Source organism: Hylobates moloch, unplaced genomic scaffold (assembly GCF_009828535.3).
Source record: "Hylobates moloch isolate HMO894 unplaced genomic scaffold, HMol_V3 SCAFFOLD_10, whole genome shotgun sequence".
NCBI classification, from domain to species: Eukaryota; Metazoa; Chordata; class Mammalia; order Primates; family Hylobatidae; genus Hylobates; species Hylobates moloch.
Genome location: NW_026652285.1, coordinates 98,586,041 through 98,600,209, shown reverse-complemented (window position 1 = coordinate 98,600,209; position 14,169 = coordinate 98,586,041). Strand labels below are relative to the sequence as shown.

General features: G+C 47.2%; 1 protein-coding gene and 1 pseudogene across 1 annotated transcript in view; both read right to left on the bottom strand.

The window, feature by feature from the left end:
• MVB12B (multivesicular body subunit 12B) overlaps positions 1-14,169 on the bottom strand; it is a 184,619-nt gene that overhangs the window by 71,711 nt on the left and 98,739 nt on the right. Inside the window, exon 7 of the mRNA XM_032164755.2 lies at positions 12,154-12,248. Within this exon, the coding sequence (XP_032020646.2) occupies positions 12,154-12,248 (95 nt within the window). The remainder of the gene's footprint in view (positions 1-12,153; positions 12,249-14,169) is intronic.
• Positions 7,157-7,234, bottom strand: LOC116476018 (small nucleolar RNA SNORD116; annotated as a pseudogene).

The following is a 14,169-nucleotide window of genomic DNA, read 5'->3' as shown; positions in this document are numbered from 1 at the left end:
TCTGTCCAAACAAGACAGGTGCCTTCGTTGTTCTAAAAAAGATCAGAATTTCTTTTGTCCTAATGTCAGCAGTTAAATGCGTTTGTTCTGACAAAAAAGGGGGACCCTCATACTGTGTAAGAGCTGAAAGATAAATCTCATCACCAAAGCTTGTGCGACCGTTCAACTTCTCCCCAAGTTCTGGCACCGCCTGTGTCCCTCCTTAGCAGGCCATCGAGAGTTTACCCCAACCCAGAATCCAATGCCCTGCCACTATTGTCTTAACTCAGAGATGCTTGAGCTCGGCAACACTGGCAGCTGGAGGACTCAGGGGGCTGGAAGCAGGCAGGAGTGGAAGCTGGGAATGGGAATGACTGGGTCACAGGTGAGGGTTTTTCTGGAGCACTCACAGGGAATACTCACAAGGAATGCTCACGGGCTGTACTGGCTCAGTAACCTTGGGCTTGGGTTTAGGAGAGGATGGCTCTTAGGAGGCCCAATCTAGAGAATGAAGCTTCCCAGCAGGAAAGGCAGGGCAGCACACAGGTGACTATCAGTTCAAACTAGAGCCCTGCCCATGGGCAGGGTACAGGGACTCACGGAACAGGAGAGCTAGAGTAGGGGAGAAGAACACTCGGGGGTCAGACCCAATAAGTGAAACGATGGGCTTGGGCTGCCCACCATCACTATAGGCTAAGAGAAGGCCACGACGAAGAGACATCCCAGTGCCCTGGGCTCCCCCAGACACATGTTTATAGCAGCAAGGCCAGTGCAGCCCCCACTATGAAGGCAGAGGTTCTTTGAGGTACCTGGTGTATCCCCTTTCCTGGCTGGGAAAGGATCTGAGAAGGGGCTGGGAGGGCAGGGCTGTGGATACCAACAATCACAGCAACACATCAATAGCACTTTCTGTGTCTCAGGCATGGTTCTAAGCTTCACCATAAGTCACCATCACCCCCATTTTACAGATAAGGAGACAAAGGCACAGAAGGGTTCAGTTCCTTGCCCAAGGTCATTTAACTTTAAGTAAGGAGGCCTTGGGCTCCCCACCTTCACCGTTTTGCCCAGCAAGAGTGACGGGACCACACCCCCTATTCCTTTTGTCCTTTGGATCTGGCATTGCCATCAGCCAAGTGTCACAGGCTTCACTCTGATGAGGTCCCAGAGATGATCGTCCAGGGGCCCATGTGAGAGTTTGAACAGTGCTGAGGCCCAGTACACCAAGTTAGTCCTAGCACGATTCACTCCAGGTCTGTGTGCCATTTCCAACCTTCAATTTGATGAGGGGAGGGAAATGGTCACACGCAACCTGCACTAAAGAAGCATCCTCGGTACCGTGGTTTCGAGCTCAGAGTCTGCAGTCAGAGACCTGGGTCTGAATCTCAGCCCTGCCACGTACCATAGGTGTAACTTTGAGCTGATCACAAGCTCTCAAGACCTCAGTTTCCCCATCTGTAAAAGATTTTCTTGGTTAAGGATTTGTTGGGATTAAATAACATAATGCATGGCAAGTGCATGTGACACACCTTACACAGGGTAAGTAAGAGGAAGGCTGGGTATTATTCAGTAAATTCATTTAATTAATTCAGTCCATTTTAATGAAGCAAAAACAACTAAATGTGTTTCAACGGAAGAAGTTGCCTTCATCATTTTCCCCTCTCAGCTGAGAGTTTATTATTTTGAGAGAGACAGAGGTAGAGAGAGAAACAAAAGGCTAATTTGGTATAAGATGCCTCTAGGCAGGAGTGTCTGGTCACCACACTACTTCATTCACTCCAGAGTAAACCTCTGAAGAAGTGCTAAGAGCAGGTGAAGGGCTGGGCTCAAGGGGGTTCCCTTTGTTTTCAGCATTTCTCTGGCCAGGTCTACAATTATGCTGTCTCTAAGGAAGGGAATTATCAGAGGGAAACGGGGGCATATTTCTGCTGAAAAACTAGACAAAGAAGGTAAACATACAGGGAGAAAGGTGTCAGAAAGTTGGTTTTTCTGTGTGCATGTGTTTAGGAACGTTACAGTCAAGGCAGTGTTTGGACAGAATGCCTGTGAAGTCCAGGGGCAGTAAATGCACATTTGCTGGCCACTGCAAGGCCTGGGGCATCTCAAGCTGCAGAACATACAAGCCTCCTTCCCACATAGCTTTAAGTCCTGGGAGGTAGGCATTACCACCTCCACCTTAGACACCAGACAATGCCTGGTGCACAGGAAGCATCCCATAAGAATGAGCCGACCTATTGCTATGTTCAAATGATCGACATTGTTACTGCAATTGCTGATATGGAGAGATGTGGAATTTAGATCCAGAAAGGCTGGGTGCTCTGCTGGCCTCACTCGGCCAGTCGGTGGGAGAGACAGGGCCTGCACCCAGCTGTTTGGGCTCCCACCCTGCTTCATCCAGCTGCCCTCGGCTGCCTGGACCACAGATTTAACCCTTTTCCAAGTTAAGAAGGGGATGTGGCCCATTAAACCAGTGCCGCCTAAGCTCTGCCATGCTTAAAAACCAAAAAGAGAAGGAAAGCACAGTGGGAAGGTGGCCGCCGATTTAAGAGCACTGAAGTATCTGTCACCTAGTAGTATTTTTATTTTTCATGATGACTTAACTGGAAAAAGTCTTAACTTCTTCCTACCCATGGGGCACAGGAAAAGCAGAAATGAAAGCCTAGAGCCAAAATCAGCCCCCCAGGCACTTTTCCTCCAAAAAACCAAAGGTACATTGGAAGATTTTATAGAAGTCTCAGCCTCACGCTGCCAAGCACTTCTCTCCTTCCTGCCCCCAAGCCATCATTCTGTCACCTTCTTGAGAAAGGGATCGTGGGCTGCTTGCCACGGAAAATAGCCCACTTCTAAGTGGTGATGCGTGACAGAATGTCTCGACTTCCAGGGGGTACTGAGCTGAGCCATGCCAGAGAGCATTTTATTGCAAGTTTCTCTGGACTGAGGAAGAAATTTCCTCTGAGTACTCTGAGAAGTAATCTTATATATCAAAATTATATAAGGGAACACATGGCTAAGAAGATGAAGACCATGCTGGGCCCAAGCCAGCGTGTCCCATGTGATAATTCTCAACAAATCTTTGGGCTCTTTCTCGGATCACATCCCTGCAGGGGAGGTGAAAAAGGAGAGAAGTGACATTCCTACACTGCTTCCTGGTTTATAAAATGTTCTTACATACCCTAGATCTTCACAACAATCCAGGAAGGAAACGGGCATTGCTGCATTGTTTTAAAGGTATGAATACTAGCATTGCCCAAAGTAGCACTGTGCAGGGTCCTTATACAGCTTTACAGGATGCTAGTCACATATTTTGTGCAGTGCGCAACCTTGGCAACTGCTCACAGCAGCATGTATGATGGCCAGTACGTGTCAGAGCCAAGACTCTGACCCTATGCTTCCAACCCCAAATGCCCTATCAGGTCAGCAGGCTTGCCCTCAGGAGCACAGGACAGGGCAGCTCTCGGTGACTGATGAGTGAATGGAGTGAACAATCTTGCTCTTGTCTTTGCCTTTGTTTACCTACATCCTCCTCAATTGAAAAAAAAAAAGAGGGGAGCCTCCATCCTCTCTAAATATGATCTCTGCCCTCTCAAAGTGTTCACAGGTGAAAACTCTCCAACACAGAGTAGTGTGGGGTAAACCAGGAGAGAGCATCAGCAGCGGGAGGGGAATCAGAAAAACCTGGTGGAGAGGCAGCTTGGGAGCGGCCTTCAGAGCCAGAGCCAGGGACAGAGAGAAGAGAAGGTGGTGAAATCTGAGCTGCTGGAGTGGCGGGGCAAGCACAGTGCAAGGCAGAGGCAAGGAGGACGCAGGGAGCGACCCAGGCTGGTGGGACACGGGTGGGGCTGGTTGTTGACAGCCCCAACACCAAGCAGGTGAGGTCTGAGGTCTGAATGAATGCAGTCAGGCTGTGGTGGGGCAAAGGTGTGATCTGAGAAGCAAGGGGCCCAAGGAGGTCTTTGGAGAGATGAGTCAGCTACTTGGGCAACTGGGCTGAGGCTAGAAAAGCCTGGTCAAGGAAGAGAGTCAAGTAAGGGCTGGGCACCAAAGCCTGATCCCTGCCAGACTGCAGCCCAGAAGGCCCGGGCCCAGCCCCATAAGTGAGAATGCAGGCGTGTGAAGAGAAGACCATGCTTAACACTCAGCTCCAGAGGACCTGCTGGGGAACTGATCCTGACCATGGACTTCATCTGGAGTAAGATGACCCAGAGCCCAGCTCAGGGTTCTCAGGGTCTATCTCTCTGTGAAGTCCTGGAGGAGGCACTCGCACTGCAAAAAACCTCCAGGAGGCAGGAGTTCCCCAAGTGCCCTGTGTGTCTGCCTGCACACACTGTTCATTAACTTCAGTGACACAGCCACCGTGGTGGATGTAGAAAAGCACATCCAATTAGCCAGGCCTACATGAATATTTGCACTCTTAAATCTTTTGCATTTCGAAAGGGTTAAAGCTTATTATTAGCATATAATTTACAGTCCTTTCTCCCAGGAAAGGAATAATGCACAGTAAATGCCACATTCATTTTAATAATACATGTTACAGTCTGTGCCCAACATCTGCACAAAGGTAAAGGAGACAGATTTTTTTGACATGTCCCACTCTGCCATCTAAACACAGGCTTTTTGTTTCTTAAGTGACGGAAGGTTTAATCAAGAAAGCAGGCAATTCATCAATCGAAACAAGGCAGTGTGCGTGCGCCTGACAGCACACACATGGTTGTGTACAGAGCAAACCTGGCCACCTGTCAGCCGCACCTTTTACATCAGGATATACAAATACACCATGCGATCAATTCCCCATCCGCTCCCATTCATTTCTTCTTTTTCTTATTCTATTTTTCTTTATACTTGATTTTATTGTCAGTCAGGGCAAGAGGAGATGGATAGACAAGCGTTCTTAGAGGTGATGGTTCTTACAGGTGATGATAAAAATGTATCTGTCTTTAAAATGACTTCTTTCCTCCTTGGTTCAAGCACAATTATTATAAATATCTTTTCACTTCATTCAGGAATTTTCCCATATGCTATTATCAGTGGCTGTGCCAAACTGATGTTCCTGTCTCAGATCTGGGGCAACCCTCCCATACGCTCACCCACCACCGCTTGAGCCAGTTGTCAGTGATTATGAAAATCCTCTGTGGAGCGAAGAACCTCAGGGAAGCCGGGGTCAGAAATGCAATGCCACCCCGAGCCACGAGAACATATCCACTGAAGACAAAGGCCACAGGGACCCCTGTGAAAGCAGAGGCTAACACTACTCAGGGGCTTGCACCAGAAGATAGTGGCTCTTTCCTTCCTTGGTGATTATCAGGAACACACTCAGCCCACACACTCACCCGAGCACAGGGACACACACTCACCCAAGCACAGGGAAAAGGGGAACCACAGGCACACGGCACACCCAGAATATGGATGCAAATTCTGCGGCATCAAACCATGAACATTACAACATGCCAAACAGTTGTGTTAGCACACCTGACACAGGAGAGAACAGCGCTTCTCAAGCACCCTATTGTTTGAGTCTTTTACCCTTCATTTTCCCAACCCTGCAGTGCTTCCTGATCATTAAAGTATTAAGTTTATTTTCAATTTTCCGGGTGAGTTTTTTTTTTTTTTCCTAATTGAGAGGCAGAAATCATGTAATCACTGCAAACGAAAGGAAAATATGTTTGGAATTGTTTGGTATGCTGTAGATGAGTTTTTAAATGATCACATTGTAAGATACACATTTTTTTCATCATAAGATGAAAAGCTGGTGGTAGAAATTTTATCCAGTTGGATGAAATATATAAATCATGAATTTCATAATACTGATAATTAAATGTCCATCTTCCAATTTAAATGAGGACTAGATTAAAGCTGCATGGAGAAGGCTGATATTCAGAAATCATTAATTATTTTTAATTGCTTTGTGCTTTCCTACTCCAATGTCAGAGCTACATGGCTCACCCACGGTTCTGAGTTACAGATAAAATCCTCCTTCTCTCTGTACAAGGGGCCATGATCCAAACTGATGAGATGATGGACACTGACTTGACCACACCGACATCTTTCCTGGTGTTAAACATCCTGAAAGGGGGGCTGGTTTTTAAAAAGCAAACAGCTGTGGAGGGCAATAAGCTGGCTTTTCCAGCGATCAAAAAGGAAACCGAAAAAAAAAAAAAGAAAAAAAGCTGAAGGCAGAGTGGTCAATACACCCCAGTCTGCCAGGACAGATTCAGGTTACGGCTTCTGTCCTGGGACAATTGTGTACCCCCTTCACTTTTATAGTCCGCCTAATGCTGATGGATAAATGAAGATGTCAGTGAGCCAACCTGTCTAGGTCCTAAAGAGGAAAGCAATCCTAGCCCCACAGCTCACCGCACTGTGTGGCTTTGCGGAGTTTCTGCATTGTGGTTCACCCTGCACTCATGGGGTGTTTGAGATTTTTTGGTCTTATTATATGCCAGTTTTAATAGGTATTTGCTTAATTTTACTATGCCAATTTTTTTCAAAAAAGAAAAATAAGCTATGGTTAAAAACTGTGCACTTGGAGATAGAAATCAGATTATAACAACAAACACAACAAAAAAATAGGATGGTATCGTTTCCCATCCCACGGTCCCGTTTGTTAGGCAAAACCTGCCGTAGGACAAAAAACCCTCCTAGGTTAGAAAAGCCGCACTGCGCTCTCCTTGGCGGCCCCTCTCCTTACAGGAAGCCTCTGGTGCAGCTGTGAGCAGCAGGTTTGGGCAGGGGGTCGGGGAAGATCTGTCTTTCCTGACATTCCCTGAGGTCTCCAGCCCCATAAGGTGCCTGACGCCCACCACAAGAACATTTCTTAAGAAACATCTCACTCAACTTTCAGACATTTTAGGTTCATTTCAAACAAGTAGATGTCCCCCCAATACATGGATATATATATATCCCCCAATACATAGATATATATATATATCTATATATATATAGATATATATATATGTTGTTCTTATCAAACTTACAGTTATAATCATTGAAAAGCAATTGTTACGTTGTTTACAGCATTTTATGGAGCCCTCCTCCCCCTGCAAGGTGGTAAATATTTATATTTCTCTCATTCATGTCCAGTGTTGTCTGAGACGTCTACTAGCTTTAATATGTATCCATAGGATTAACACTCACGTAGCAATAATGTGGGAAAGTGCAGAACTAAAGAAGTAAAGAAAACAAAAGCACTCATTTTGGCGGTAGAGGTTTTTTGCTCATTTTGTTCAGCTTTCTAAGGAATGCATATGTGGGAGTCAGCGCTGACCCACGGGGCCCTGTTTATGAGGAAGGACAGCTCTTCGGGCTTAAGAGAATAGTTCAGTTCTTCCCAAGCAACTGTTTCTCTCTTATCCCTAAGGGACGGCCCTCTGCCTCAGAACCTAATCTAGATATCCCCTGCACACAGCCACACGTACTTTCTATCTTATTTCCATTCACTTGTGTTTCCTCACTTCCATTTTCATTTGGCCGCATGTATTTTTGGAGCTACCTTAAATCCTTCTGGAATAGACGAAAGAGAAATGAGTGAATGGGCAGACATCTAAACATATAAAAAATTCCAAGAAAAAAAAAGGTAGGGTGCCACCATTTGGGACTAAAATAGAAGACTTTTCAGGAAAGATAAGATGTTCTTAAGAAAAGTAACAGCCACTAAGAGTCCTGACCAGGAAACTCACGGGTGGGGTTGGAGTAGAACCTAGATAAATCAACATGACCCAGAAGAAGGCCCTCCAAAGAGGTAAGATCTTAAAGGCATGTTCGAAAAACCAAAGGCACAAAGCTACAGGGGTCACACCAGTGAGACCAGCGCCAGGAAATCTACAGTCAGCAAGGTAAGAACCATCAAAAAAGGTTGTTTTTAAATATTTTGTTTAGAGCAAGAAAGAGTAAGGATGAATAGCACCCATGGCTTAGGAGTGATGACCCTAACTGGGGGTTGGCAGATGTTTTCTGTAAAGGGCTAGAGAGTAAATATTTAGGATTTGTTGGCCATCCGGTGTTGGCTGCACACACCTAACTCTGCCATTGGAATGTGAAGCAGCTATGGACCATTTGTAAAGGACTGGGCATGGCTGTGTTGCAATAAAACTTTATTTACAAACACTAAAGATTTTCATATAATTTTCACATGTCCCTAAATATTACTCATTTTTGTCCAACTATTTAAAAATATTAAAACCATCCTTGGCTTGCAGGTCATACAAAACAGGCCGTGGATGGGATTGGGCCATGGGCTTTAGTTTGCCGACCCTAACCCAGACGGATAACAGAGTGAGCCAAGCCAAGCGACCATCATTTTATCCTTTTAGGGAAAACCATCTTCAAACCCTACAGAGTGACACAATGATGGGGGACGTGAAGAGCAAGGAAGGCAGGGAGGTGGCTCGAGCAGCCAGCTGCTTGCCCACCCAGTCCACATCCAGAGGGCCGCAGGACATAAAGGATGGTGCTGGAATTGCAGACAGTGATCTCTGAGGAACTCGAGTGAACAGGTGATTTCAGGGGACTGCATAACAAGGAAAAAAATCACATTTTCTAAAAAGGACAATAAGAAAATTATTGATCTGTGGTCTGGAAGTGCTCTGCAGTAAACTTTGAAAGCATAGGCTCATGAGTGCTCAGGAGAAAATGGTGATCCTGCAGGCTGGCAGGGTTTACCAAGGACATGCCACACTCACATCAGGTCTGTATTTTTTCTTACTACAAAAGCAACATGTGCTATTATGGAAAATGAGTAACTGCAAAGAGGCCAAAAAAAGAGGAAAGTCCCAAGAAAAGCACCATAAACACTAAGGTGTGGACCTTTCCAGACCTTTAGATGTATTTTTTGTTAATTTTAAAAAATTAATTTTTTTAAAGAGACAAGATCCATGTTCCCCAGGCAGGAGTGCACGGCTATTTCCAAAGGCCATCATAATAGCGCATTATAGCCTTGAACTCCTGGCCTCAAGGGATCTTCCCTCCTCAGTCTCCCGAGCAGTTGGGACTACAGGCATGCACCACCACTCCCAGCTTAGACGTAATTGTTAAAATGAGATCACTCTGCACATTCTGACTTGTTATCTGTTTTTCTTTCTACTTAACAATATTCATATATATCTTTTAATCTAAGTCATCACTTCTAGATGGCTGAAAAGTTAAGGCTACTGTATGGATGTTTTGTAATTTAAGCATTCGTCTTTGTTTGGGGCATTTAAGATCTATCCACCTCCCACCCCTGTCTTGAAGTATTACTTTTGAGAAGTGGCGGTGCTTATCCTTGTGGATAAATCTTTTTGCACATCTGTATTTTCTAGGAGATACTGCTAGGATAAGTGTGAGGACAGATGCTGGCTTTGTGGCTGTTTGGATTAGGGTACAAGAGAGCAGTGCGTGGGCCACAAGCATCTCAGGATTTCAGCACTGAGTTAGAAAGAGCTCTTCACCCCACTTCTGTGGGCAAGAGAGAGATACGACTGGACAGTGTAGAACAGCTGGCAAATTTTGGCCGGCAGAATGCACAGTATCTCAAATTGCTGGGTGGATGTGAAAGAACAGGAAGACAGAGCGCCGCTTAACAAGGAAGGATCTCACAGGGATGGGTGGGCTGGTAGGAGGTGGTGGTCCCAGACACCACAGGCATTCAAGCAGCAAAATCAGGATGACTACCTGGCCCAGGGGTTTGGGAGGGTACTCCTGTGCAAGGCAGACAGGAGGCTAAATGCTTCCCTTCATCTCTTCCTTCCTTCCATGACCACGTCAAGAACACTGTTTTGTGCCACGGATGGGACTATGTATCATCTCCACTGGTGTCTCTTGCAACTCTGTGCCGCGTCTCACCCTTAGCAGGCATGACGGGAGCCAACTGTCTTAGTGAAAGATACAGGAAAAAGGATCTACTAGCAGGTATGCCACTGAGAAAACATTTAAAAGTTAATATACTTTAACAACCATACATACACATTAAGTGTGGGCTGTTTTTCAAATTTCTAATTACACTGTTTTGAAACCTACTTATCTTAGGAAGGGATGGAACACTAAGGGAGCAGTAATCGAATGTCTTCAGGAGGGACACAGAGCACACCAGGAGTCTGCACCAAAGGCTCAGCTCCTGAAGTCTGAAGTGAACCTGTGCCAGGGCCAGTTCAGAGGCAGAACGGTTTGATGATTCATTTCATTATCAGCAGAACTCCAGCTATCAAGCGTCGGTACTGGGCAAGGGCTAGGGCCTGGGGCACACTTTGCCTTAACTGTTTTTGGAAGAAACCATTGGAAACCCTAACTTCACAATACCAAACTGAGATAGGCCACTCAGTGCCAAATACTGTTCATATGGGGGTAAGGGGGGTGGTCTCTGCTCCCTTCTAGCCAGAACGACTCGCAGGCAGGCTGCCAGTGGGTGGGTGGGCAGGCTTCCCAGTTGCACCATAGTTGCCCAGTGCTGAGCTTGCAGGCCTTATGGAGCCAGCAGGTCCTGCAGGGTATTTCTGGCAGCAACACAACAAAGCGGTCCTGGACCCCTGGCAGAGCAATTTGGTGCTTGCAGCCGCTGAGGAGGCCTGAAACTGCCTGCTGCCATGGGCTGTAGCCTCAACTACCTGTTTGGAAGATAAAATCCAATTGACTGCCACTTACATAAATGTAACAGGAAGTTTCCGAATGGCTTCCCCTGTGTCTTGAGGCTGTTACCTTGGTATTGCTAAACTAACAGCTGAAATGAACCCAGACAACACCTCATCAAAGCTGCGGGGCGAGGAAGCAGCGGTCCAGAGGCAGACAGCAGTGTTCCTGCCAAACCATAGGAGATTTCACTCTGTGGCTCTTTCCTGCAGAAACGCCAACAGCTGGGAAAGCCATCAGAGAACACAGGTAAAGTGGGTGTAGCCAAACGCTGTGGCTGGAAAAAGATTTGCGAGCTGCAGAAAAAAAGTCATCCGTTTTGATGGAGCTTCCCTTGTGTGCATTCTGAATGGGGGTGCCCTGCTGGATTCCACAGGCCTGTTCTGCACCTCTATGCCACTAAGCATCTGGGGAAATATTCAGCTTTTCTACAAAATAGGTCATCTTTCCACACTTGTTATGCTCCTTGTCGACTCTGCTGAAATAGCCACAGCACAAAAGAAATTCTCCCTGGAGATGCTGTTCTTAGACAAACACGTTCCCTCTCCCCTTGGAGAGCCTGGCTCCTGCAGTGGAGCCAGGGACGGGGGCTTAAGAACATCCTGTTCCTCCCCTTCTCAGCAGGAATGTCACCCAGAAATGGAACAACTGGTTTTTGCTTATACTTCCAAACCTATTAGGGAGTGATCATAACGAGAAAAACTAATACTGACAAGAATTATGCCATTGTTCTATTTCATCTATTTAGTAACCTGTAGTTGCAATTTTTAGAAAAAAGATTACCTTTTAAATAACCGATTCATTATGGTACATGAATGAATGCCATGTTCCTGTGTTCAAAATGTCACTCACCATTAAGGGTGTGTGCTGGTAAGTGGCACCGATTTGCCACTTTCCCCTTATACACAAACACCCCTCACTGGCGGCCCAGGATAATCGGACGCGAGTTTGTGGGTTTCCTCGGCTCTTAGCAAGTCACCTGCGCTGCCAAGCACCTAATGAATCTCAATTCTGTAATAAGGCTTGTAAGTTTTCCCCTCCCTGGGTGAAGGTGAAAAGGAAAACTAGGACTGATGAAGTTCCTGCCAAGGTAACACTATCAATTTCAAGGCCGAGTTCAGAAACCACAGACTCATGCTCCAGGGGTGTGAGGGGAGACCGCCAGTGTACCCGCTGGCCACAAACCTGGCTGTGAGAAATGACAGGTGAGGACAGACTTGGATATGGGAGGGTGAGCCGACCAGGGCTCAGCTCGGTGCTGCTCCCGAGGCCCCGTGAGAAGCCTGCCCGGGTCTGGCAGAACAATGTGGCGAGTATTCTCTGGAAACCTCCCTTCAAGCCTGTGAAATCTACACATTGTTTTTCATCATTAGTTTCAAAACATGCTGAGTATTTGGCCCTTCTCTAAGTGCCGTGGTGATACAAAGGAAAAGGAAGGCCTGGTCCCTGCAGGGAACAGGCCCCCTGCAGGGAAGAAAAGAGAGGTAAGACAGATCCCACGAGAAAACAGAGAACGCGTGGAAGGAGGTGGTGCCCGGGACACAGACTCTGTAGCTGGCCTGCAGCAGTGGCTCCACATACCTGATATGGCATACAAATTGGAGTGCTGATACTCGTAGTCCGTCCGGGTGCTGTTCCTGCCTCGGAAGGTGGCAGGAAGTGTTAAAGAGATGTGCCTGAGGAAGAGAAGGAGGAGAGAAAGGAGGTTACAAGGAGCATTCCCCAAGACTCAGGAAGCACCAAACGCCATCAACAGCTGAAATGCAGCACAGATCAACGGGCGGGGTGGGTGCTTCTGGTGGCCAGCGCCTCCTTCTCAATCAAGCATAACTCCTCCACTGGGCTCAAGTCCTCTCAAGGAATTTGGAAGTTTCTAGACATCAGCAGCCACCTTTTTTTTCCATACTAGAAAGGACAACCAAGAGGAAAAAAGTGTGTCCCAAGCCTTACAGCAGGCCCAAGGGACTCTACAGGGTGGCAGTTTGATCCAGATCTCTGCCCACTGGGCAAAATGCACCAGCGGGACTGTAACACCCAGGCGCCGAACACCAGCCTTGGTTTATTCCAGGAGCCATGCAAATGCTTCCATTCCTACACCGCAGGGCTGCTGAGGATCACTGCGCATGAAGCACTTTGTAAATAGAGGTGTTGGGAATTATTATTGCCATGAGTCCAGGAGACTAATGACCTCTGGAAATCAGAATGGCACATCGCTCTCAACTGCTACGTCTGTGTGTTCCCCCTCAGGCAGCGCACACAGTAGGTGCTCAGGAAAGCACCTTCCAGAAAGATACAGCACGGTCTTTGATGGCTCAGGTGTGAGTCATTAAAGCTTACAACGAACACACAGCCTAAGTGAGCATTTAGTCAAAAGTAAACAATTCATTTGGTATGGTCACCAGCTGCCTGTAGTGAATGCTGAAAAGAAAAATTAAACAAATAGGAAAATATTTAAAACCCAACAGGACTGGGGGAAAAAAACAACAACAAAACCTCTTGGTGGGATGACTGGGGGCTGTGTTGCGATAGCTCAGGAGCCTAACCTGTGGCCACACCCGGACATTTCCGAAAAGGAAGAGACTGGTGGAGGGAACACTTTTCACATAAAGTAAGCGGTCAATTACTGGGTGCCTTTTTCACACAGCACGTGTGACCTTCTTGAATGACTGCTGTGCATAAACACTCCTGGGAGGGCCGGGCACGGTGGCTCACGCTTGTAATCCCAGCACTCTGGGAGGCAGAGGTGGGTAGATCACCTGAGGTTGGGGGTTTGACACCGGCCTGGCCAACATGGTGAAACCCTGTCTCTATTAATCCCAGCTACTTGGGAAGCTGAGGCGGGAGAATCGCTTGAACCTGGGAGGCGGAGGTTGCAGTGAGCCAAGATCATGCCACTGCACCCTAGCATGGGCAACAGAGCAAAACTCTGTCTCAAAAAAAAAAAAAAAAAAAAAAGACCCCTGGGAGGAAAGGCTCTCCAGGGAGGGGATGTTCCCACAGGTCCAGGATTGAGCTGGAACCGGAAGGAGCTTTCCAGGGGCAAGATGAGCACCAAGGGCTGTGAAGGCATTGGGTCTGCCAGCCACAGAGTGACAGCTCATGGCAGACACTCAGCCACGGCCCAGCCAGGCTGAATCAAGCACCAACTGTACGCTCAGGGCTTCAGGGAACCAGCAGACACATGCACTGTAAGCATGTCCACCGGGTGCACTGGTGTGCATGGAGGGAACCTGAATATTCTTTGTTACTGCTGCTAACTAAGGGTACAGAGGTGAGCTCCCTCAGCTCAGGCTGCAGGGAATAAAGCAGAAACAAATCACAGTGCAACGTGACATGTGCTCAGAGAACAAGAAAAACTGAGTGCTGGTAAGCATGAAAAGAAGGAACAATATATTCTGTTAAAGGGAACGGGGCTTCAGGACCCCTCAGCACGTTATGGGAGTGAAAGGCACCCACCAGGGAGTCAGAGAGAGCCAGCACTTCCCCATAGGGTTAGGCACGCGTCGGAAGCAGAGCTAGAAATGCAGGCAGGGCCAGATGGAAAGGGTGCCAAACACCCTTGCAAGAGGCGTGGGTTCAAACTCCTAGGATGGAGGT